Source organism: Solanum stenotomum, chromosome 1 (assembly GCF_019186545.1).
Source record: "Solanum stenotomum isolate F172 chromosome 1, ASM1918654v1, whole genome shotgun sequence".
Classification (NCBI taxonomy): Eukaryota; Viridiplantae; Streptophyta; class Magnoliopsida; order Solanales; family Solanaceae; genus Solanum; species Solanum stenotomum.
In genome coordinates this window covers 12,487,005-12,514,488 of record NC_064282.1, presented here as the reverse complement: position 1 = coordinate 12,514,488, position 27,484 = coordinate 12,487,005, and the positions used below count along the sequence as shown (strand labels likewise).

At 29.5% G+C, this 27,484-nt stretch overlaps 2 protein-coding genes across 2 annotated transcripts; both read left to right on the top strand.

The window, feature by feature from the left end:
- Positions 1-6,194: 6,194 nt before the first annotated feature.
- On the top strand, positions 6,195-6,545 carry LOC125856097 (uncharacterized). Its single transcript, XM_049535682.1, has one exon. It carries the CDS (start codon positions 6,195-6,197, stop codon positions 6,543-6,545), a length of 351 nt encoding a protein of 116 aa, XP_049391639.1.
- A 19,660-nt stretch (positions 6,546-26,205) lies between these two features.
- LOC125853363 (DNA damage-repair/toleration protein DRT102-like) lies at positions 26,206-27,270 on the top strand. The gene is given in 2 exon segments (XM_049533045.1): positions 26,206-26,932; positions 26,935-27,270. Coding segments are annotated over 2 exon segments (915 nt in total). The 5' UTR covers positions 26,206-26,280; the 3' UTR covers positions 27,198-27,270.
- Positions 27,271-27,484: the final 214 nt, after the last annotated feature.

Below are 27,484 nucleotides of genomic sequence, written 5' to 3'. Positions count from 1 at the left end.
AGTACAATTTACACTAGTAAATTTGAAGTCGATTGGAGTTATCCTCAAGAAAATTGACAAAAAAAATCATTAAAAATAATTATTTTTTAAAAAAACTGTGGAATTATTTATATATTATAAAAATGTCATCATTGTTTCTCTCCGAATAATTGAATATTTTATAAGCAATAAGTAAGATTAGGTTGGTTTAGTAGGTATTTGTAGGATATCTGAGACCCAACAAATATATTAGAGTTGAGTTGTTGAACAAATATTAGTCTTAGGAAAAATGATTTGTATATTCCATTTCCTCTTTCTTTATTTTAATTTTTAATTTGATATTCAAGTTTTATTTGAAAGATTCGATTAATTTGAACTTGCGTTACATAAGGTCTAGGAAGGAAGAAACTACTTCCTACAAGAATTTGATTTATTTATAAAAATCAGACTTAAAATCTTTAATTAAGACCTAACAAATTTTATTCATCTTACTGCACTATTCGCCTAATTTTGTTGCCATTATGAACACAAGTTTAATGCGTGAAGGACACGGTTTGTCTTGAACTGACAATAGATTCTTAGATTATGCTTCATAAAGTAGTACTACTCAACTATTCATTAAATTAAAACTTTATTAGGCACCTAATCAAGTTTAGTATTGCTTCATTGCAATTTCCTTGACTAATTATAAGCTTGTTGTATTATCCTATATATTAGGGTGTCAAGATTACAGTTTGTGCTTTTTGTAAACAATAATGAGAATAAAATACTTCAAACTTTAATCCTAAAGTTTGACATGAATCATACGTTCTAATCAGAATAAAAAATTATTGTGGGTGAACAAATCGAATCCTTGAACCCAAAATTATCTTAAACTAATGTTAATAGTGATAAGTAGGGTGTTTATATGAAGAGAGAAAAAAATCAGTAGCTAAAAACTGTAAGCTTTTTAAGGCATATATAAATTTAAGAAATTGTATAATAAAATGGGATTAGTTAGGGAGATCGTTAATAATTGAAAAAAAAAAAAGTCTGGCAAAGTTTAGAAAGTGGTCTTCACGTGTATTAAAGAAAAATAAAATTGGTTGGTATTTAGTTGGCAGATTCAACAATTATATATTTTATCCGTTTAAAAAAAATAAAAAAAATTACAACCAACTCATACCCGGTCCCCCGCCTTACGTGTCGGGCTTTGATTTGATATGAAAGTTAAAATAATACGTGAAAAGCTAAAATTAAAATATCTTTAAAAGGGATTTAGGGGATTAAAGTCTAATCCATTTTACATCCCATTGTTGTCTTAGGAATATATATCTATTTTTTTAAAATCATCAAACATAATTAATTAATTAATTAATTGCTAAAAGAATTACTAATAAATACTTAAATGAAACTTAATAATACATCATTTTTCTTGGAGTTGCTGGAAAATGACTTCAGAGATTTTTAATTATTTTGACATATGAAAACTCAATTAAACAATTTATCTTTATTTTGATTTTTCCATTTTTTTTTCTCAAAATGGGTTGGCAAGAAAACTACGTAATTTTCAATGTATATTAAAATTGTTTTGTATCTATCATGGGCTCTACCAATATACAATCATATTAAAAAGATTATCCAAATGAAATTGTACTGTGCAATAAACAATAGATTATTTTGTTTAATATACTTAAAAGCCCTAGCTGAAAACAAGCAATCTTTTTGTATGCTTATTAATGACCTTGATAGCTTTAAGCTAATCTGAAAAAACAGTATATTTATTAATTAAGTGAGATAAACACAAATTTTCGTCTATTCTAATTTTGGTGGACAGGAAAACAAGTATATGTGATAGGAGGTAGCAGACATCTTGTAGAATTAGTTAAGATGCTTAAACACTAATAATTTTGTGATTCGTCACATCAGTCATATGACATTTTGGAGTAACGTGTTAGGTCCTCACTCTTTATTCCCGAACTAAGATATTTTGAAATTATAGTCCTGAAATTATAATCCTGACTAATCTACCTTAAATCTTGATTTCCAAACGATTCATTTTTTCTTCGTGAATATCATGTCTTATCACATTTTTTCAATTCATTTGATCTTGAAATTGTATTACAATAAGTTATTTGCATTTGGCTCTAATTTTGTGCAAAACAAAAGAAGGGGTATTTTTTTATAAAATAAAAATAAAAGTAATATGACATATTTTATTTGATGTAAATTCTAACATCAACACGGTTGAGAGACACAATGTTAGAAAGTTTTAAATGTTAATTTTGAACAAAGCTCAAAGGTTTAGATGAAATCTCGTGAAATAAAAAAAAAAATTTGTTAAAACAAACAAACAAAATTGTCTAGAGAACCACCAAACAAATTCATCTTTAAAATAGAGTGTGATGTCAAATGACGTGTTTCATTATCGTTTGATTTATCATAAATTTATTCTGTAATATCTTGAGAAATTAAAAAGTGGATCAACTATATGTTAGTTAAATATTTAGTTTGTAAAAAGTTGATAACAAACATATATTAAAAAATATACTAAACTAGTAAACTCAATTGCATTTAGCGTGGAGTAAAAGAATCTCATTACAAATATATTTGACCATAAAAATTATACACTTTTTTCAGAAATAATTTCAATTTATTTGGAAATCTATTTTTCCAAATTGACTTGAAGTAGAAAGCTTATTTTGAGAAACTTCTCAACTACTCCATTTTCATAATTTCAAATATGATAATTTCTTCTTTCTTTTGCAAAAAAATATAATCGAAAACAATTTTCATTTTAAGTTCAATCCAACTTAAAAATAGTTCAAAAAAATAAATAACAATATTTAATTTCTATTATATATGGCCAAACGCCTACAAATTCAGAATCTATTCTTTTCCTAATATTCAAATATTAAAATTATCAAAAAGTATATTTAGAATCAATTTGATTTTTACATATTCCGTTCAAATGTTTAATTTTAATTCTTGCCAAATCAGACACCTTACCTTTGAATTCAAATATGGGGAAATAGTAATTTTCGTCCTCAAATTATTGTCGCAATTTTGATTCTTATGTTATATGATTTAATATATTCAATCTTCAATTAATTAATTAATTGTCAAGTTCTCATAGAAAATTTTACGAAAATAGGCATGTCGGTGGATCAGAGGCAGAGCCAAAATTTGATGTTTGTGGGTTCTAAATTTTAAAATAGAATAACATATTAATTTAATATAACAATCGTTAAATTACAAATATATATATATATAACTACAAACATATAAGTATATCATCGAAATTGCACTCGACATGTTGTTATGTTTTGAAAACATAAATGATCCATCATTTTGGTACATTTTCAAATACTTCATTTATTAATATGAAGATTTGAGTTATTTATTTCAAAGTTCTAAAATATTATTTGGTAAAAGGTAGATAAGTGTTATATTTTAATATAAATTTTGAATATTTTTTTCTATAATCTCAATATTATTTTAAGTAAAATTAAAATTATTAAATTCACCATTAATATTTTGGAACCTAAAGGAAAGGTTTTACTTGCTTCACCCTTGAGCCAGTCTTGCCTTGAAAGTTGAAGTTCCGAGAAGCAAACTATAACTTAATTAATATAATCAATTATTAATACGTGGAACAGTCTTAAAATCAAAGATTAAAAATAAGATTTTTAAATAAATTGTTATACAATGTAAAGACAAATTTAAAAGAAAAAAAGGGAGAGCCAAGGAGGAACTGATAAGAGTAAATAGTACTTACCGGGGAAGAGGTCTGCACTTTAACAACAAGCAATAGCAATGAAGTAGGTAGTAAAAATTAGAACCCTAACTTTTAAAAAAATTAAATTTTGGGTTTAATGTTTTAGTGAATGCTTCAAAGAAATCAATAGTGAGATGTTGTTTTACAGTATGACACTATATTTTTGTTACTTACAATTATTTATTTTGAAATTAATAGTCAGATGTTGTTTTGGAGTATGACATATTTTTTTATTATTCTCAATTATCAATTTTTCTGTTTTATTGTTTGAAAAAAGAATTTAGAAAAATCTATACAGGAAAAATTGAATTAAAGGGGTTAAAAGATAGGCACAAAGCATATTTTTAATCCAAAATAAAAAAATCTGAAAAAATTGAATTAAATAAAAAGTTGAACTATTGCCAGTGGGCGAGAGTTTAGTAAGTATATAGGATCTACGTAAAAGTCAGTTAATTCGTCTAAAACCCCCATTTAACACTGTAGCTCCGCCCCTGGGATTAGCCAGAACCAGAATCAAGAACATGCCTTATATGTTATTCAAGTAACTCCACAAAGAAGGAAGTTGGTCCATCGAACCAGCCCCACGAGTGATCACCTATTCATATCAATTAGATGAAGTGATGTTTTTGAAGAAAAAAATATAACTTTTAAAAAGTATATTGCTTGTCTAAATAATTTTTAACTCCAAATCAATAGGAATGACTCAAGGGAAAACTAGTGAAGCCTTGGGAAAATTTTCAAAACAGCAATATTTTAGCCCTTAGTGGGACTCCTTAGCAACAATTTAACTATTTATTAAAAATAACAATATTTTAGTTTGTTAAAATTTTGATTAATTTGAAAGAATACAAATACTTAATAATAAAATAGAGAAAAACATAGAACATAAAACATCAAAAAAGGAAAAAAAAAATGATTCCAACTTATTCAGTTACATTTCGAAAAGTGGGGTTGTTGCAATTTTTTCTACGGAGCGTTTTTTTTTCTCTTCCGTTCTTAATAATTCCAATTTTTTTTTTTTGCAAAAATAGTTTTGTCTTCCTAACCATTCAATTGATAATATTCATAGCTTCTTCGAATCGAATTCGGCATATTCTTAAAATGGATGTTTTGGAAATCCACGACTATAATTTCGTCAGTTCCATTGAATTCAAGAAATTTCAACATCAGATATATTTTTTTTTTGATGTTTATTTTGAATCGGTGAAATCTTTGTATGGTTTGAAATTTTTAGTGTTTTTTATCCAATATATGATGCACAACGCTTGAAAGTGCTTGATTCTTTTTAGTTTCATAGTTATTTTTTATTTTATTTGAATGCATATAATCTTTTAGTATCCCATCATGTTTAATGTAAATATTAACAATATGAAATTGTATATTTTTTTTAGTTTTGAAGCTGTTTTTTAAAAAAAATACATAATCTATTTTGTATCCCAGAAAGTTAATGTAATTAGTAACAACATAGGGATAGAATTGTAAAAATTTTGTGATAAATTCTGGCTAAAATTAAATATTGAATTTTTCCTTCTTTGATGTTTTATGTTCCATACTATTTTGTAACCAAATGTTAATGGATACAATTTTATAAAGGTTAAAAATCATAAAGAAATTAAGAATTGTATACCAATATTTGTTGCCTTGCTGTTAATTCTGGATACAATTAAATATTGAATTTAATTTATTGTAATTGAGCTAAAAGGTGTAATAGTTGTATGTAAATACATATCATTATGTATTTGAGTGCGTGTTCTATATTTTTTCTTTTTGAAGTTATTGATGTTTGAGCGCACATTACATTTATGTAATTGATTATTGGATACAATTTTTTTGTTTTAGAAAACTGCAAATATGTGATTATCAAATATATATTTGTTAATGTAGTCATGGGAAGCGTTAGTTTTCTAGTCATGCATTCTGGGAGTTGGAACGAGGATAATTGCTACGTTGATTACACTATAGAAACAATTGTGATGAAAGAATATGCGACATTTAGAGAATTATTAGATGTTGTTTCTAAGCAAATTTGTGTTGATTTGAGCTTTAACAATGTGAAACTTAGGTATAAAATAGAGGGTAGTAATGCACCTTTGGAAATACACAACGACATGGGTGTGAGGGTGTATGTGTCTTTGAAGAAAGATAACAAAGAATTAGCAAAGTATCCTCTATGTGTATTCGTATTTGTGAATGATGGTGAATTGGCTGATAGAAATATTTTGAAAGATGGATTTGAAATGTGTGGAATAGATGGAGGAGATATAGTTGATACACAAGCATTTGTGCTTAGTGTGCCGAACAATAGTGATTACATGAATTGCAACATTATTACAAACACCAAACATAAGGAAGTATTGGAAGATCAAGTTTATAAGGACAAGAAAACTTTAAAAGTTGTGATGACGCAATATGCAATTGAGCATAGATTCTAATGAAAAACGGACAGATCAAGTCAAACATGGTATGTGATGAAATACCATGTTCGCATGCTTGGGCCATTTTAAAGAAGAAACATTTTGATGTTGGACCATATTGTTCTGACATGTACAAGCTAAGTAACTTGTTGGATACATACAACATTCCAATTATTCCCTTAACTGATCAAAATGAGTGGAATGCACCTGGGTACATTAAGGATGACATAGTGCGGCCTCCAAAGCACAAAAAACTACCTGGAAGGCCATCCAAGAAGTATCGTGACGAGGCGTACAACAAGCTATATGGGAAGAAGAACAAGAATTCTTGTAGTACTTGTGGGTTTAAGGGGAACATTAGGCGTTCGTGTAGGAATGGACCGCGTATTGTTTAGTTAATGATGCTTCAATTTTATACCTTATTGGAATGGAATTGTTTCCCAATTTCTAATGCCCTCTGTTTTATATATTTACTATCCTGGAATTCTTTGAATATGTTTTCACCCGAAATGTATTCATATCCATGTTATGAATTTATTTTATTTTTGTGTATTTAACGTGTAATTACTTTAAAGTGTAATTGAAAAATTGTATGAGCAACAAGAAAAATATAAATACAAATTAGTAGTAAAATAAAATGATACTGAAAATACATTTTTGGTGAAAACATAAAACATATAATAAGTTGTACTCAAACTAAATTCAGGATGTATTTCAATATCAGTTAGTATCCCAAACATCATGATGTATTTCAATATCGTGTAGTATTTCAAATGCCAAATGAATACCAAATTAGTTTGTATTTCTCTTCTTATAATGTATTCATCACAATTTTATATATTAGTAGTAAAGTACATTTTTGGTGAAAACATAAAACATATAACAAGTTGTATTCAAACTAAATTTTAGATGTATTTCAATATCAGTTAGTATCCCAAACATCAGGATGTATTTCAAACGCCAAATGAATCCCAAATTAGTTTGTATTTTCCTTCTTATAATGTATTCATCACAATTTTATATATTAGTAGTAAAATACAATTTTGGTGAAACATAAAACATATAAAGTTGTATTCAAACTAAATTCAGCATGTATTTCAATATCGTTTAGTATTCCAAACGCCCAATGAATACCAAATTAGTTTGTGTTTCTCTTCTTATAATGTATTCATCACAATTTTATATATTAGTAGTAAACTATATTTATGGTGAAAACATAAAACATATAATAAGTTGTATTCAAACTAAATTGTATTTATATTTCGATTTCCATTCTTGTTATATTATTATTATTTTGATTTTAAAATTGTAGTTACTATTTCTCTAGACAAGTTTATTTTAAAAAAATCAAGATGTATTTCAATATCAGTTAGTATCCCGAGAATCAAGATGTATTTCATTATCATTTTGTATTCCAAACGCCAAATGAATACCAAATTAGTTTGTATTTCCCTTCTTATAATGTATTCATCACAATTTTATATATCATGTTTTCATCAAACTTATCTTGCTAATATTGTTATGATTAAAACCGCAGAGAGTATACACATGAATATCAAAAATGTCTTATAAAAAATAAAATACAAAACATTAAAATTATAAAAAAAAAGTTCAAGAGTTTTTACAGTAATAAAACCATATAACTTCATTACTTTAGAAAACCAACCAGAATTCCTCCGGCCAAATGTCTTTCCCTTACTACAGCAAGGTTGCCACAGTGACTATAAAACACACAACAGACTATGCTTAAAACCTACAAAGATGATGAAGAAATAAGTCACAAAGACCCCAACTACTTTATATCATCTTACAAAGTGTTCCAAAAACTTACAACACAATTTTGCACAATTATCAGGATCTCAGACCTCTTTCCCACCACGCAAGCAACAAGGCCAAGATACCAAAGCCCAAAAATAACATGGAAAACGAAAAGAAACAAAATGGATGAGACAAACAAATACTAAAATGTATTAAATATTAAACAAAATATTTAATAGAGCAGATGCTTTTCCCAAAATCTAAAACCCTAAAAGCAAATTTCGATATTATCAAATATTAAAATGTATGAAATATCAAACAAAATAAACATATATATGAATTTCTAGAATCTACAAAATCTGAAAAATTAAAAGAAAATCACAAAAAAAATTGAAAATCATAAATATATGATGAATATTTAAACAAAATCACATAAAAATTGAAAAATTCGACTGGCAATCCGTAATGTATAGAATCGATGATTTACATCAAATCAAAAAAATCAAAATGGATAATGGAAATTACCTTGCCAACCGAGAAATCTTCTTGAATTAATAAAGAGATTCGTTTAACAATAAAGAAAAATTCTTGATGAACAACAATTTAGCACCTTGAAGAAAGATAAACTTAAAACGTAGCACCTTGAAGAAAGATAACTTGAAACGTGAAAGGTGAGGAAGAAACGTGAATGGTGATGAAAAAGGGTTAATGGTATTGGTTTAATTTTTATCTTTTCACTTTAAACAGTTATTGGTATATAATTTGGTTCAATATAGGACTCTTTCCATAAATAAAATTAATTTAAAATACTAAGCTCTGAATACATATTATTTTATAAAAATATTGTCATTCTGCCATTTTAAATAAATATTTTAAATTGTTGTTATTTTGACTAATTATGTTAGGTATTAAGACTTAATTGCTAATTTTTTATTATTTTGATAATATTGGACTTTGTGTAAAAAAGATTTAAAATTGTCAATTTTTATAGTAGAATATTTTAGAATTTAAATAAAACTACTCACCTCTTCATATTAGTAAATATAGTGTTTTATATAATATCATCCAAAATATTGTATTACACATACATGGTTAACCTTTTATTAACTTAAATTTATTCTTTCTAATAACAATAATACTATTATGTTAACTTAAACAATGTATCAAAAAATTCAAAATTAATTTATTTTTAATATAAAAATATATTGCTTCTTAAAAATTAACTAATACAAAATAATATCACAAAAATATAGAAGTGCAACATGTTTTGCACTAACACTCACGAACAAGTAATGTCAGTAATTTGATTTAATCACTGATGTTGTGGAAAGAGATATACTTTCTTGTGAATTGGAAGATTGTTGAACTTAGATTTTGAATTCAAATTTATATAAAAAGATGGTAATATAAATTGATTAATTGATGAGAAAGAAAACACAATAAAAAAGATAGACAATAAATCGTACAATGTATGTTATCTAGGGTCAATAGTCATGCATTTATAATTTACTTTCTGTGGGGCGACTCAATTTGTTGCCATAGAAGTAAAGGCTTTTGTGGCGAGAGAAACTTACCACAAAAGTTGATACTTTTAGTGGCATCCTCAATGGTCGTCACAAGATACAATATTTTAGCGGCGACTATTCTTAAATTGCCATTATAGTGAACAATGAATTCTACCAAATTATTGTTGAAAAAAAGTATTTTTAGCGACCAATAAGAAGTTGCAACAAAAAGAATTTCCAGCGACCCTATCACCTCTAAAAGTTGCTTTGGTGGCAACTATGTAAGTCGCCACAAATCTCTTCTATTTGAATATTGTATGTAAATCTATATTTTTTTTAATAGTTAAATAGATTTTTAAATATATTTCTCATTTGTTTGCGTGTATATTAATTTGGAGTAACTTTATATATGTAAACACTAATTTTTAAAAAGTACTCATATATAGGAAATCGGTATTATCTGTAGACTCATTTAAATAAGGAGTTAGAATAATTTAAATACATATGTACTGATATATTGAAAAATATTAATAGTTGTAGACCTATTTAAGTAAATACTTATTACTTAGGATTAAGTTTGTGTCGAATAAACACTCATTTTAAATAAATATTCTTTTTTTGTGTTCTAAAAATATTAATTGTTTTACTTCATATTTTATTTAAAAGGAAATATAAATAATGATGATAATAAACGTGTGGAATAATTATTGATTACTACCGCCATTTTAATTTGCATGTTTTTGCTTGACACAAAGTTAAAGAAAGTATTATTTTTTTTTTAAACCTTATATTTTAAACTAAAGATATATCAAATGTATCAAAGTTATCTCTGAATTTTGTGATTTTAAACATGTCATGTGAAAAATAAAATTTAAAAATTGTTGAAAAAGAAAAAAAACATTTCTTTTTTTTAATAAACTAAAAAGAGAAGTAGACAAACAAATTGAAATAAAATATTCTTTACTATTATTTTGAATTTCTTAATTTAGATGTCACGCTCCAAACTCGAGGGGCGCAATTGGCTCCTAATGCCAAAACTCAGGCCCGAGTCGACCCTGCTGAACCATTTGCTACTAGCGCATGACAGCCACACACAATCAAGAAAACAAACAAGTATATCTCAGTTTAAAACTAAGTCATCGGCAGGTAAAGCCCCTGTCAACTGATCTATAAAAGAAACAACTACTCCAGGAGATTATATAAATAAATAACCAACTAGCACATACGTCCTGATTGGGTCGTCGAGGCCACCATGATATCTATACCAAAACTTAAAGCAGGTATGTATCAAGACAATACATCAAATAACTCACAAGCTTCAGCAAACCAACAAACTAGGCCAATATGGCCATAACGTAGCTATACACCCCACACACTAGTCTGCAAGCCTCTAAGAATAGTAAAAATTGGCGGGATAGGGCCCCAGCCTACCCATAAAGATATATACAACAAAAGGTAACAAACCTCCAAACTCTGGCAGCTCCGGAGGAAAGGGGCTAGCCAATCTGATAGAATTCAATCCTGCTGCTGAGGAGGTCTACTGGGTCGTCTGTCGGGACCTGTATGCATGCATGCAACTCCCCTAAGGCAATGGGGCTTTAGTACAAAATAATGTACAGAGTATGAAAGGCTATAGACTAAGTGAGCAAGCATCATAATATACCAAAAACAATCACGTAAGGAAATCAAAACTTTAGATAAGCATGCTAACCTGCTACTTAATAAAAAAAATACAAAAATGATCAAACATCAACCTAACCAAGCCCCCATAAGCTCGGCAGATACAAACAACATACCACCTACCTAGGCTCCCATAAGCCCAGAAGGTGCCAAATCAATCTACATACCCCTATCGGTAGCTCCTTGTCTTTGTAAGAAGTCACATAGCCATTTTTGGCAATGATATAGCCCCGTATGCAGTACATAGCCCTCTTAGGCAATATCATAGCTCTGTGGGCTGCACATAGCCCTATTTTGCATTAACATAGCCCTATAGGCAACACATAGCCCTCTTTGGTGTCAAAATAATACCGTAGGCAACACATAAAACTCTTTGGCATCAATATAGCCCCGTGGGCAACACATAACCCTCTTTGGAAATAACATAGTCCTATTAGACAACATCATAGCCTCCATAGGTAGTTCATAACTCAACAACTAACCACAATAGCCCCAAGGGCGATAACAAACAATTGAATAGGCTAAAGACGATCAATTTAACTATAAACAATATATATGAATAATCTCCAAGTTGTTCCTAACTTAGAGTCGTTCTTAGCAGATTATGAGTCCCTAAAATGAGGGTTTATAACCACTCAATCAGCCAACCACTCACAATTACATCTACAAAATCACCAACATTAACTACCTCTAAGGAAACATGTCGACAAAGGGAATTATCTTTACATACATTTTCAATGAACGCTCGAGACCGTAGTTCCTTCACGAAAGTTATTTCTTATGTCCTAAGCTTCACAAACACTATATATACACAGTTGGTATGCACCTATAAACAGTTCATAATTAATTTTAAATTGACAGATTTGTCATATTGCCCTAACTTGTCGAAACGTCCGTAGAATTTCATAAAAACAATCATAAATGAGTCCCGAGATGATTACCTTAGTTAACCAAGTTTAAACCTTGAAGAAACACCAATAACTACAAATTTATATCTTAAAAAACCAGCTCCAAACGCAGCTAATAGAAGGGAAAAATGATTGCCACGAGTAGAGATCACGTTTCTAGGCACGGGGGTAACGTTTAATGGTAGAAATCGTCAAAAACTAACCTTCATCATGAAAGAACTCCATAGGAACCCTCTCTTAAGCTTTCTCTCTGGTTTCGAAGTGAAAAGAAATGTTTTCATGGCTTAAAACGTTGAGTAAGCCGACATATCACATTTTTTACCTAATCCAGATCCGACCTGAATTCTGCCTCGACTCATAGGCCTTCGATTTGATGGGTGATAGGCCTTCTAACTCTTTATATATTGGGTTGGATATGGGGTTTTGTGCGTTGCAAGCTAGACTCGTAGGCCTTCGATTTAATGGGTGATAGGCCTTCTAACTCTTTATATATTGGGAGAAAACATCCAAGACATTTGACCCAAATTTCAGATAAATCTTTAAAAAGGAATTTACGGTAACTTTCGCCAACTTTTATTTTGCCACTTACCTAATTTCAAAATTTGATATACAACCCTTGAACACTTAAAATATGGCATACCACATCATTCTTAATTGGGAAAACGGTTAAAAATGCCCTTAACGTATTGAAAATTATTCAAAAATGCCCTCCTTCCACCTATCGGATCAAAAATGCCCTAAAAGTTATTTTTAGGATTAAAAGTACCCTTCTTTAACAGAATTATGACATGGCATAAATGAGTTTTTGAATCAAACACATGGCTTTAAGGAATTGGTTCACTTGAGTTTTTGATACAACTTAAAAGATCCGATCCATGAATGAATAAACCCAACCATTTTACAGACGGCTATTTTGAAGGCATTGACTTTAAATTAAGAACTTCTGCCTTATTCACCCCAGAAAGGTATGTTGAAATATGCATAATTTAATCCATCACAAGTTAAAGATATTGTATGTTCTTTCGACAATAAAATGGTTTTTTTTTTAAAATTGAAAAAGTTGTGTTTATTCGAATCAATTAGCCATTTTATCAGTACAAATCTGGATAGTAATGGTGCACTACATAATTATGAGAGATTATTGACAGCCTCATCCCAAATGAAAAAAAAAAACTATTGACAACACCCACAAATCTGGATAATATTTATGACAGCTTCACCCTAAAAGGAAAAAATAAACTATTGACAACACCCACAAATTTGACTATTCTCCATTGATAGTGATAGATAAATAGCTTGAGTAAGAGTAGGAGCATATGAAGAGAGAGCAATTTTCCTAAGACCAGAAGCGATTCGCATGCTTGAGGCTATTTTTTAATTCAGAAACATGAATCCTCCGATAAACTTCAAAAATATGGACTAATTGAAGATGCCATTAGTGTCTTCAAAATAGCTGGGTTATATTAAAAATGGTTGGATTTATTCATTCATGGATCGGATCCTTTTAGTTGGGTTAAAATATTCATGTGGACCAATACTTTAAAGCCATGTATTTAATTTAAAAATTCATTTATGCCCTGACATAATTTTGTTAAAGAAGGGCATTTTTAATCCTAAAAATAACCTTAAGGGCATTTTTGATCCACTAGGTGGAAGGAGGGCATTTTAAAGCAATTTTCAATACGTTGAGGACATTTTTAACCCTTTTCCCTTCTTAATTTATTACCCACCTTCCTTATCTTTCCACGAAAATACGAGTTAATTTAGATATTTTGAAAAATCGAGGTGTTACATTAGAGAACTAACAAACAAACAAACAAACAAAAAAAAAATTGACTTCAAAGAGAACCTTCGGCTTTCCCCTTTCTTTATGATACCTTAACCTGTGTTAGCCGCTCGTTCAAATCTGAAAAAAAATTTGCTCTCCATTTTCGTCCCTCCGGCCATATCCCAGTGGTGAATACAGTGGTAAGTTTCTTTCTCTCTATAATTTTTCGTTCTCTGCTCTCACGAGGCGAAAACCCTTACCAATTGTTTTATATATTGTGATGAGGTGATTTTTTGTATTGATGTATCTATCTAGTTTTGGTTCATATTAGTGGTGGCAAATGGGCGGATTGAGTCAAATTTTGGCGGGTTGAAAATGGGTCAATATCAAATGGGTAATAATTCAATTCGCTCATATTTGATATGGGTAAAAATAGATTGGATAGCAAATGAGTTGGGTAAAATACTAGTTTATCCATATTTTCATGAGTAAATAATACTTTACTTAAGAATTCAACATGGAGAAAATATTTTAGTGTTTTTTTAGATGAAATATGTTGAAAATGCTTCATTTAGTTTTATTGTATCATAAAAGTAAAAAAAAAAATTATATAGCTTTTCAATATAAAATAAATTTATGTTTTCCTAGAAAATAAGTAAATTTTTTACTTATTTTCTCATGTTTGGTTGGTGAGTAGAAAATATTTTTCGAAAAAAATTTGTAGTGTTTGGTTTATGAATGAATAATATTTTTGAGAAATATCTTTTATTTTTACTGGAGTAGAAAATAATTTTTGAAATTGAAAATATTTTTTAAAAATAAACTTAAATTTTTTTCGGGATTGGGGGGAGATCGAGGGTAGGGGTGAAAAAATAAAAATTTGAAGTTAAAAATATTTTTAAAAACAAACTTAATTTTTTTTTTGTGGGGGTGGGTTGATGGTAGGGATGAAAAAATGAAATTTTGAAGTTGAAAATATTTTTTAAAAACAAACTTAAAATTATTTTTTTGGGGCGTGGGTGGGAGGGGTTGAGGGTAGGGGTGAAAATATGAAATTTTGAAGTTCAAAATACTTTTTAAAAATAAACTTAAATTTTTTTTTGGGGGGATGGAGGCTGGTAAGGGGTGGGTGGGTGGGGGTCGAGGGTAGGGGTGAAAATGTTTTCCTCCATAGCAAACACACCCTAAAACATGTTTAATGCACTTTAAGCAATGTCAATACTAATACATGATTTGCTTATTTTACACTATTATTAATTATCCAATATAAAATTACACAAATTAAAAATATAGTTAGAATTAACAAAAGAAATGTACATTTAAAATAGATATTTTTGGAGGGCCAAAGACTTTACATTTTCAATTATAGAGAAAAATAATTAGTTTTATAGAAGAACACAAAAAGGAAGAGAAGTTACCATATATTTGGGAGAAAAGACATAAAGTCACCACTGAAGTTGTCTCGAATTATCCCACTTTTCGCCTAACCTCAATTGCAAGAAAAGAGGTGCAATCACGCACCAATTATTGTTTGACACATATTAAATTCTTTTAATTTTTAATTTTTAGTTTCGTTTTCATTTTCATTTACATTTTTTCTATTTTTATTAACTTTATTTTCATTTTTTCCCTCTTTCTTCTTCAATCTTCATAACTCAAACCTTTGTTCTTTGTTGTAAATCCTCCAAAAGTAGCAGCCATTATCTACTTCAACGTAGCCTCCATGATGCTTCTCTGTTACAACACTATTTCCGCCACTAAAACATCACTAAAAAAAATCAATTCAACTCTCAAGTTACTAAAGCAAGGTAATGAGACCAAAAAAAAATGGAGTTTCATAGTACTCTCTAATCAATGGAGTTCACATTTGAGACAAAAGGGTTCGAAATATATTTGAACTTTAACCGAAATTACTATATCGAATTTTGGAAAGGACCTTTTACCTATGTACTATTTAATAGCATAATCCAACCATGAATAAAGAAGCTCTCAAATTTATCTTTTTCCTTATTTGTGTAGACTCTTGGTTGCATTTTTATCATTGATATGCTATGTATTTTCAACATCATACGGTATGAGACTTTTAGTTACCACTGAAGTTGTCTCGAATTATCCCACTTTTCACCCAACCTCAGTTGCAAGAAAAGAGGTGCAATCACGCACCAATTGTTGTTTGACACGTATTAAATTCTTTTAATTTTTAATTTTTAGTTTCATTTTCATTTACATTTACATTTTTTTTTATTTTTATTAACTTTACTAGTATACGTGCCCGCGCGTTGCGTGGATAATATTAAAGAAAATTATTACGTTATATATATTGTTCAAATTTATATTATACAATTGTCTTTATGGAAAAAAACATTTAAAATAGTATATAAATATATGAGAATTGAGACATTTCCATTCATGAGTTTTGTTGCATATTTGTGATGCTGATTAAAAAAAAAAAAAGTTTCTCAGCACTTACTGACACATCTTGAATACTATTAAATGTGTAATTTTCATGTTCATACAATAACAATAAGATTTTTTTCTATTAATGACGTTAATGTAATGTTGCTGGATAATTATGAACAACGATCAAATATGACACAAAATTATCATAAAATTTCAAGTCGCAAAGTGCATTAAATCAACTTGAATTACCTATATAGAATTAAATGGGTAATGAATACAAAATGCTAAGTAACAATAACATCGATCAACTAAAACTTTATATATTATTGTGTAATATTTAAGGGTGGAAGAACTGAATAAAAAGATATAACTCAACTTTAATGATTATTGTAGACATACTTTGAAAATAAAGTAAAAATAATCTAAATATAATCACAATATAATTATCGCGGCTCCAATTATAATGGACCAAAACTAATAATTTGTTTTTTGATAAATTTGATAAGAGTATAACATTAAGTTCTTCAAATTGGTATATTTTAAAATCATAATTTAGTTGAAACAAATCAATGCACTTAAAATATGTGTCTAAACTTTCATTTAAATGGTACTAAAATAAATGTCTGAATTCTCTATTGAAAATAATGTATGCACCAAATGTGGAATAGAGTATAAACACTGCAAATGACAGATATATACTTATACTACCATCGATTTGTGCAAGGTAATGTTTTGCTCAAATTAAAAAAAAAAAATCAAGAAACACATTTTCTTGAAAATAAACTTTTTTGAAACTAACTACTTTTGTACAGCCTCGATAAGAAGAGCCAATATACAAAAAAAAAAAAAAAAAAGAACAGTAAACCCAACTTCTCTGTGAGACTATGACGTCAAATACAATGAAATATAATGAAATCAAAATAAACTTAGCTATAGCAAAGAGTTAATGAGAGATGGAGAACCATCAATTTAAACAGAATTTTCTTTGATTTTCTCCTTAACGATGCTTACTTGATTGTCCTTGTTAAAATGTGCTCTACTCTTTTTGGAAGTACACGAGATATCGCTGCATATTTTAAGTAATGTAATCAAAATGAAAAAATATGTTGATTTATAATGGCAATTAGTGAAGTTCTTTTGCCTTAGTCATATGATTGACAATTCTGGCTAAAAGTATGTCTTCAAATTGAAATTCAATATATGCTATAATAACTTGAAAAAGAATAATACAACTTACCTTAAAAAATAAGATGTGTAATGTTTATATGGTACGTCCCATCGTTGTAGAACTCCAACTTTCAATCTCCATTGGATATTTTGCACGAAGGCGTATGAATTGGAAAACTATTGAAGCACACCTATTTGAATTATAAATCTACAATCTCTAACTATATTTAGAGAAACAATCTATTATAATTTAAAAGATTTGAGTATAAAGTTGAATAATCTTTTTGAATAGTTGTCTTCAATTCAAATTCCACCAAAAAAGGAAAAACTACATATAATACAATGCATGTATTGTTAATGGAGTGAACTTTTTGATACGCTGCTTCGACTTTTTGAAATGAATTGTTGTATTCCTCCACCACTTTTAAAAATACAGTGTTGTCCATAAAATTTGTGAGTTATTATCCAATAAAAGTAAAAACTGTAAAAAAAAAATTGTTTGAAAGTTTCATATCATTATCTAAAACTTTTAAAAACTGTAACAATTTAAATAATAATATATTAATTAATCCTATTATATATAATTAATTTTAATTAGGTAAAAAAACTCTAATTTGGCTTCTAACGTGATCAGAAGTCTTTTTCTTTTTATTTAATTTCAATATTTTCCTCTATTTTTTTAAATGTAAAATCGTTTTTTATTTTTCTTTAGTTTCAATTTTTTCTCTTTTTTTAATGTAAAATAATTTCTAATTATTGTGGCGCTTTCACTTCTCTTATTATATATAGATAGATATTATATATAGATAGATATAGATATAGATTATTATTATTATTATTATTATTATTATTATTTATTATTATGTACATTTGTTTGGCTAAAAAAAGGGTTGGCTAAAACACCTGTCGTTTTTCTTTAAAAAAAAAAACTAACAATTTTAATTGGCTAAAAAAGCTGTAACTTTTCTTTTAAAAAAGCAACTTTTTTCTTTTATTAAAATATTAAATTAATTCTATTTAATTAGTTGATTATTTAAAAGTGAAAATTAGAGATTAATTGTGGTGCTGACACGTAGGCGCTATCACCTCTCCTATTATATATATATAGATTATTATTTATTATTATGTACATTTGTTTGGCTAAAAAAAGGGTTGGCTAAAAAACCTGTCGTTTTTCTTTAAAAAAGAAAACTAACAATTTTAATTGGCTAAAAAAACTGTAACTTTTCTTTTAAAAAAGCAACTTTTTTCTTTTATTAAAATATTAAATTAATTCTATTTAATTAGTTGATTATTTAAAAGTGAAAATTAGAGATTAATTGTGGTGCTGACACGTAGGCGCTATCACCTCTCCTATTATATATATATAGATTATTATTTATTATTATTTATTATTATGTACATTTGTTTGGCTAAAAAAAGGGTTGGCTAAAAAACCTGTCGTTTTTCTTTAAAAAAAAAACTAACAATTTTAATTGGCTAAAAAAACTGTAACTTTTCTTTTAAAAAAGCAACTTTTTTCTTTTATTAAAATATTAAATTAATTCTATTTAATTAGTTGATTATTTAAAAGTGAAAATTAGAGATTAATTGTGGTGATGACACGTAGGCGTTTTTTCTTCTCCTATTATATATATATAGATATAGATTTTCATTTTTCCCTCTTTCTTCTTCAATCTTCATAACTCAAACCTTTGTTCTTTGTTGTAAATCCTCCAAAAGTAGCAGCCATTATCGCCTTCAACATAGCCTCCATGATGTTTCTCTGTTACAACACTATTTTCGCCACTAAAACATCACTAAAAAAAATCAATTCAACTCTCAAGTTACTAAAGCAAGGTAATGAGACAAAAAAAAATGGAGTTTCATAGTACTCTCTAATCAATGGAGTTCACATTTGAGACAAAAGGGTTCAAAATATATTTGAACTTTAACCGAAATTACTATATCGAATTTTGGAAAGGACCTTTTACCTATGTAGTATTTAATAGCATAATCCAACCATGAATAAAGAAGCCCTCAGATTTATCTTTTTCCTTATTTGTGTAGTCTCTTGGTTGCATTTTTATCATTGATATGCTATTTTCAACATCATACGGTATGAGACTTTTAGTTGCCACATCAAGACGGTGACTTTTGGTTGCAGCTGAAGATATAAATAGTTTTGTTGCCAAAAAACCCACTCTTTAGTGGCGACTTTATCAAAGTGTAATTGGTCTGATGACATTTTCGCTTACTTTTTATTTTAACCTTTAGTTATGCAACTACTTGCTACGGTGCAAAAGTCGCCCCTGAAAACCTTTAGCGACGGCATTTTGGGTTTTGTAGCGATTTCCGTTGCAGCTAAAAGTTAATTCTTTCTAGGGTTAAAATGTCAAATTTATAGATGATAGAATGTTAAGTATATCACAACAGAGCACAAATGTTCTTAAATGAAAAATCTACATTAGATTAAATGTTACATTTATTCTATTATAGTTAATGCTATATTTACTCTGTGTGAATGTTAATCCTCTTCATTGACCTATTATTATGTCTCAGGTTGCGTAGTGAGAGCCTCTCGGATTCTTATTCCAATTAATTGAAGACTACATTTCTATTATTAAACAAGGAACTTGCTTGCTTCATTGAAAGCGGAAGATTTAGCATTTAAATGATTTTTTCAAAATATTGATTGATTGTCCACTCTCAACTTGGGTTAGATGACAACGTACTAATTCGTGCTAAGTTGTAATATAATCGAGCAGTACACTTTCATTGAACTTATTTAGCATGATCTAATGTCTTCCTATTTTAAGAAAAATTAAATCCAATTTTTTTTGAAGTCTTGTTACATGTTCTTCAATCGCTAATTAAAACTCTTCAAATGATGTGGCTGTGCTAGGTGACTTGTCTATGATAGCAAAGGGTTTATCCATACCTAAAAGTTTTTAGTTTCTCTCTTATTGCATATTCCCATCTTGGAGAGCCTTTATCATGCAAGTTCACTTTTTTTCTCCAATTAACTACTAATCATGTAGCGTTTTGTTTATCCTAAAGAATACCCCCTATTTCTAGTTTTGTATGAGTAGAGAAACACTAAGTTAAGTTGAGCAGTCACGCAAATGGACATGTTTGATTTTAGCATGTAATTAATGCACTGAAAATGTGTATTTGCACACAAGTAAAATAAAACATGAATCATTATGATATTGATACACAAGTGAAAATTGTCATAGCTTGTACATTGTTACATAATTATTTGTGACTTGTGAGAATATCAAAGGAGTGGTGAAATATTTATTGTCTATGAGCATGAAAATATAGTTGCGAATGATATTGATCAATAAATGACTCAAAGTTAAAATGTTGGTTCGTCTTCTCAGCCATATGATCGAGAAATGCAAGTTCAATGTGAGCAGATTGTCCGTACTATGTGGGAGGATTATATTAAAGACTAATACACTACAATTTATGTTCAATTTTTTTTATTGAATTAAAGTTAGATGAAACAATAACTTAATTGGAGAACAAATAGTTTTGTAATAATTTATTATGCAATTTTATACTTTTTTGTTTATTTGGTAAAATTGAATAAATAATTGAGGCTATTTTAATAGTTTTACAACTTATGAGGTTTTATGTTTATGAAAAAATATACAACACAAAAATTTTGTATAGCATGTCCAAACAAAATTTCAATTTCATCTCATGATTTCATATTTTGATATCATATCATAATTTCATATCGCATGGCCAAACGGGCCTTAGCCTCTCAACAACAATTTCTGATATACTAAAGGGATGAAAACCAGTAAGATTAAAAAGTAGTAGTGGCAAATCATAATATTTACAGGATAAATATGTTTTCCTGCTCAAAACTTATTACTTTAAAAGCTTACTGGAGTGAGTAATAATTTCTCACAGAAAAGAGAGAAGCATCTAGTGGTGGCTCATTAATAAAAGACCTTTTTAGTACATGAGGGTATTTATTAATAGGCAAAATTATTTACATGTGAAACAAAAAATTCATCTCCAAAATTATTTTCATATTTCTTAAGAAATTATAAGTAGAAGGATAATTTTACTATATTATTCTTTAATATAAATATATAATAAATATAATGTCTTAAAAAATATATTGGACGGAGAAAGTAGTTTGTTTACCTCCTCCTTCGGTTAGCTTTCTAAACTTACCGGCACCAACCCAACTATTTAGCTTGATTGTCTCCCTTATTTAGCTTATTTTTAACTTATTGGTAGCGCTTCAATTATTTTTTTAGTTTACATATGTGAGTTACAACTTATATGCATCTGGGCGGAGTAGGGCTGGCAAGGGACGGGGACGGGATAGGGGACGCCTTGGTGGGGATTTTGGGGGGATCGGGATTGGGGGGGATAAAAATTCGTCCCATCCCGTCCCACTATATATACGGGATGGGACGGAGTTTGGCGGGATGAGACAGGACGTAGGATTTTTATTTTTTTTATATGTTTATTTATTTGTATTGAAATTATATGTTATTGAATAGCATTTTTAGTTTATTTAGTTTTCAATAACATTTTTAGCTAATAAAAAATGCTTAAGTTTTCAAATTTCAAATTTCAAGTTTCAAATTTCAAATTTGAGAAGTTCAAATTTGTATTTTAAATATTTTAAAAGAATTTAACTTGAAATTTCAAATGTCAAATTTCAATTTTTAAATTAAGTATTTTAAAATTAAAATTAAAATGCAAGACAATAGTTATATAAAAAAGACTTGAATAAAGCCTTCAAATTTATTCAATAAAATCTAATTGCAACTTAGAACTTAGAAGTTACAATTTACAAATATTAGCGGAGTAACTAATCTACGCAACCACCTTCTAGGAAGGGTTCTGTTTCAATAAGTTCTCATATGTAAAACTAATATTTGTTACAAATATTAGATGAGTAACTAATTTACGCAGCCACCTTCTAGGAAGGGTTCTGTTTCAATTAGTTCACGGATGTAATCTAATATTTGTATTCTCCTTTAAAATTCAATTCTAATTGTCGCATCATATCGACGATAACATCCTCCGGTGTTGACAAACTTGCTAGAAACTCTTGTGACTCTAACTCATCATCACTAGATCCAATTACCGCATTAATCCAAGCTTCTTGTTTGGAACTTAACCTTGGCAAATTATAATTCCTCCTCTCGACATTGACCCAGTCTCTAAATAAAACTGATGTTTCCAAACTTTCTTCCGCCAATGAATGTCTATGATCGCCAATTTGAAACCTTGCCGCACTAAAAGCAACCTCTGATGCAACTGATGAAGCTTGAATAGCTAGAACATCATGAACCATTTTGCTCAAAATTGGAAATGCAACGCTCCGCCTCCTCCACCATGCTAATAAATCTTCATTGCCATCTTTGTCTTCCACTGTTTCTAAAGATTGATTATGATATTCTTCAAAATCATCACGGTTAGTAGAATTAAGACCATGAAAACCTCGCATATAACTTGAAATTCGAGCTTTACTCTGAGGATTAGAAGTTTGACCAACTTCTCCTTAAGTATTTCCTGTAGTTCTATATTTTTCATACAAAATTTTTGCTTCTACTTTTATGCTAGATTTACACATTTCACAAGTTGGAATTTCTTCCGGTAAAATTTTTAAAGTGTCAACAAGTCCCTGCACACCTCGTAATTTATAGTCAGGATGAAGTAAAGTAGCCGTTAAATAAATTTGAGGAATAGGAAAAAAATATATTTTTAATTTTTCAATCATACTTTCAATTGCAACTCTAATTTTTTTTAATTTTTTTGTATTTAGAAAATTGAATTGAAATAGCACAAATATTTATTAATACTGAAGAAATAGTAGGATAATAAATTCCAGAAAACTTGGTTGTAGCATCATAAAAAAGTCTAAAAAATTCTAATAAGTTCATTAGTTTCTTCCCAATCTTCTTCACAAATTCTATCTAATGGATCAGCATTATGAGCATTAAACACCATTTGTACGGGTCCTTTATATTGGTAAGCAACTGAAAGCATTTCGTAAAAAGAATTCCACCTTGTTTTAATATGTCTTGAAATTTTTCTTGGTGGCAAATCACATAGTACACAACACTTATTAAATTCCCTAATTCTAGCAGCTTTATGAGCATAAAAAATCCGGGCAACAACATATTCAATTTTCATACAACCACAATCAAATAATGAAATACCATCTTGTACAACTAAATTTAATACATGTGCAACACATCTAACATGAAAAGTTTTAACATCAATTGGACATAATCTAACTTTTAACATACTAGGAGCGTTTGTATTATTAGATGCATTATCTAATGCGGCAAACATAACTTTATCTATAAGCATGTAATAATCTAGAACACTCAAAATATCTGAAGCTATATATGCACCAGTTTTTTTCTCTACACATTCTTTATAACTTAAGATTCTTTTTTTGCAAATTCCAGTTATGATCAATTCAATATGTTGTAATAGTTAAATAATCATGTCCATTAACACTACGACCCATGTCCGAAGTTATAGACACTCTACAATCTAATATGTTAAATATACAACGAAGATATTGACAATGTTTATCTTGATATACAAAAACATCAGATTTAACAATATTTCTTGAAAAACCTCTATAAGTAGGATTATAAGTTTGTTGAATATATTCAATAAAATCGGGGTGTGAAGGAAAACTATAAGGCAAACCACAAATAGAAATCATTTTAGCTAAATTTTCGCGATCTCTTTCCTTATTATATTTACGTTGTGTTAGTGGACCACCGGGGTTAGAAGGATCTAATGTTCCTTGAACCATGTTAGAATCCCCTACCGATTCATTAACATTAATATCAAAATCATTAACTGAAATTCCTTTTTTCCTACCGGCTAATGTTTTAGCTTCTTTATATTGAATCGGCACACAAGATAACAAATGTCTATTTAAATCCCCGTCCCACCTTGACCTCCACCTTGTTTATGTTTAAAATGCTACTTACACTTATTACAAATAACAATAGAGTTTTCCTTATCTAAAGTCATAAATTGCCACACAACAGAAGTTTTAGGGCATTGATACTTCACCTTCTCCCTTGCAGGAGGTATAAGGGGTGGGCGTCCACAATTTTGCTCCGTTGAATTTGTAATTTCATTTGGAACTTCTGTCACCGGACTAGTAGGTGTATCTTTTAATTCATCTTCTCCCGAACCAACTTCTACTTCTTCACCTGAATTTTCATCAAGATAAGGATTACCACCATAAATTTGTTGTAAAATTTCATGATCGAGTTGAACATTTGAATCTATATCTTAAAAAGTATCATCAACATAAGTAGAATCATTTGTATTTAATCTAACTCTAGACATTGATTTAGAAGAAGTACCACCACATTTACTCTTTTTTTTTTCTTACTACTTTTTTTATTAAAATTAAATAATTTATTAATGCCACTTGGTTCTCTCTCTTTTCCTTTACCGGTATCTTTTTTGCTAGAACTCATATTTAATTATATGTAAAGTGTAATATAAAAATAATAATAACACAAAAATTAATGACGAAAAATAAAATATAAATATTATGAAACGAATGTACCAAACGTCTGCGTTAATAGCATACGTAATAACCGAATAACCGATTCTTGAAGCTTATAATTTGTTGTAACTTGTAATTTGGAACTTCAATACTTGATAGCAAATATGAGAATTATATATATTATGATATAATATGAAAATTTAGAATTGAAATATATATTATAATATAATATGAGACTTAAATGGAATAAAAAATTGAGACTTAAGATTGAGAGGATATAGAAAATAGATGAGAGAATAAATGATTTTGTAAGAAATAATAAGGGATAAAGGGGTATTTATAATATTAAAAATGGGTTAAAGTGTATTTATGATAACTTGAGGGTTTAAATTAAAGTATAAAAGTGGGCGGGTGGTAGGGGATCCTGCGAAATCAGTCAGTTCAGTCGGGCCGGGTCGACCGGGACCAAAGGGGTGAACCGGCCCCTAACCGGTCCCCTATCCCGAATCCCTCCCAAACTGCGAGAAGTGACTGAACCGGGTCCGGCGAGCCAGTTCTCAAACCGATCACGAGCCGGGGCGGGCCGACTCGGTCCCCCTGCCAGCCCTAGGGCGAAGCCAGGATATAATAAAAGATTCAGTCGAATAATGAATTTTCTTTATTAGAAAATTATACTCCCTCCGTCCCATTTTATGTGAGGTAGTTTGACTTGGCGCGAAGTTTAAGAAAGAAATGAAGACCTTTTAAAATTTGTGGTCCAAAATGAATGATATAAATTTGTGTGGCTATAAATCATTCATTAAGGATAAAATATACATTTTATAGTTAAATTGTTACTTAATATAGAAATGTGTCATTCTTTTTTAGACTGACTAAAAAAAAAGTAAGTCACATAAATTGAAACAGAGGGAGTATTATATATAAGGTTAAAATTATTTGATTAATAACTTGCAGGCTGCATACATAAGTGATAAGTGTTTAAAAATGAATGTTTTTTTTCCTCTAATTTATTTCAAAATATCACATGATACATTATATATATTTTTTTAATTTAAGACTACAAGATTCAAAATTAAGACAAATCAATTTAAACAGAATAAATATTTTCTATCAATTGCATTAGTTTCTTGTATATTTATTATAAGAGAGAAAGTTGAAAAGAAAATCGGCACACAAAGAAAATACATGTAAATATAGAATAGTATATTACTTTTTTGGTCTTTCGAAAACGGTCTCTAAAGTAGTGGTGAGGTTTGGTATATTTTCTACTGATCTCACTTAATTTCATTAAATACGTTATTGTATTGTTATTGTTAAGCACAAAATTTGTTATAAAATGACGGTCCATAATTCATTCATGTAGAAGTCACAGCAGTGTGTGTAAGTCAATACTGAAGAATAGTGAGTGAATCATCTTCTCCCAAAGCTCATCTCATGGCTCAACAATCCACTAAACGACCCTTGAAAATCATCGCCGGCGCCGATTCCTTCGGCTGCAACCTCAAAGACGTCTTAGTTTCTCAACTCCGTGCTCTCAACATCCAAGTCGAAGACCTCGGAACCGACAAATACTACTCTGTCGGCGAAGAAATCGGCCGCCGAGTTAGTCAAGCCGCTGATGACCCCGCCGTTGAGACTCGAGGACTCGTCGCTTGTGGTACCGGCGTCGGAGTGGCCATTTTCGCTAACAAGTTCCCCGGTGTCTATGCTGCCACGTGTCTTAACCCGGACGAAGCCCGGAATGCTCGTTCCATCAATAATTGCAACGTTCTCGCTGTTTCCGGCATGAATACCACGCCGGAGGTAGCTTCGGACGTTCTGAAGACGTTTCTAGAAACACCGTTTAAGTCTCCTTGCCCCGCTTCTGGATCTAACCCATGGCCCGACGAAATCGACCAATTTTTAGAAAATTCGGTTAATGAAATGAACAAAATTGGTACTCCGAAACCAGTGGAATCCTCTAGTGATTGTCATCTTTGTTCATTGGTGAAGTCCAGAGAGTTCAATGCTGTGGACATAATGCCCGGTGGTTCAATTTCCATAGTGAGGGAGAGTCCTACTTCAGCATTTGTGCGGTTCACTGCAGGGGCGTCGAGCCGGCGCATTATCATACATTCGGGCATGATCTTGTGGTGTTAAAAGGTAGTAAAAGGGTTTGGAATTTGAGTAAAGGGGAGAAATATGATTTGGGTATTGGGGATTACTTGTTTACACCAGCTGGGGATGTGCATAGAGTGAAGTATTTTGAAGATACAGAGTTCTTTATCAAGTGGGAAGGACAGTGGGATTTGTTCCTGGATGAGGATCATGCTGCTGCCAATGCTGCAATCGATAAGGAGAAGGAGAACTGATTAATCCCAGTGAGTGCAATGCTTAACTACACTAGCTTTTGCATGTATTTCATGCTAATGAAGAAATATTTTAAAATAATATGAGTACATACAATATTATAATAGGTGTGCTTAAAATAGTACTACTGGTATTTTATATTCAAGAACAACTACTATGCCAGGAGTAAAGAGATGCTACTATTATTTAATTAAATGGAAGCTTTTGTCCCCAAACTTGGTTATTTGTAACAGTCATTAGCATGAATAAGACGTGGTCTTTAAATTTTGTTCTTTAAGTAACAAAAAGA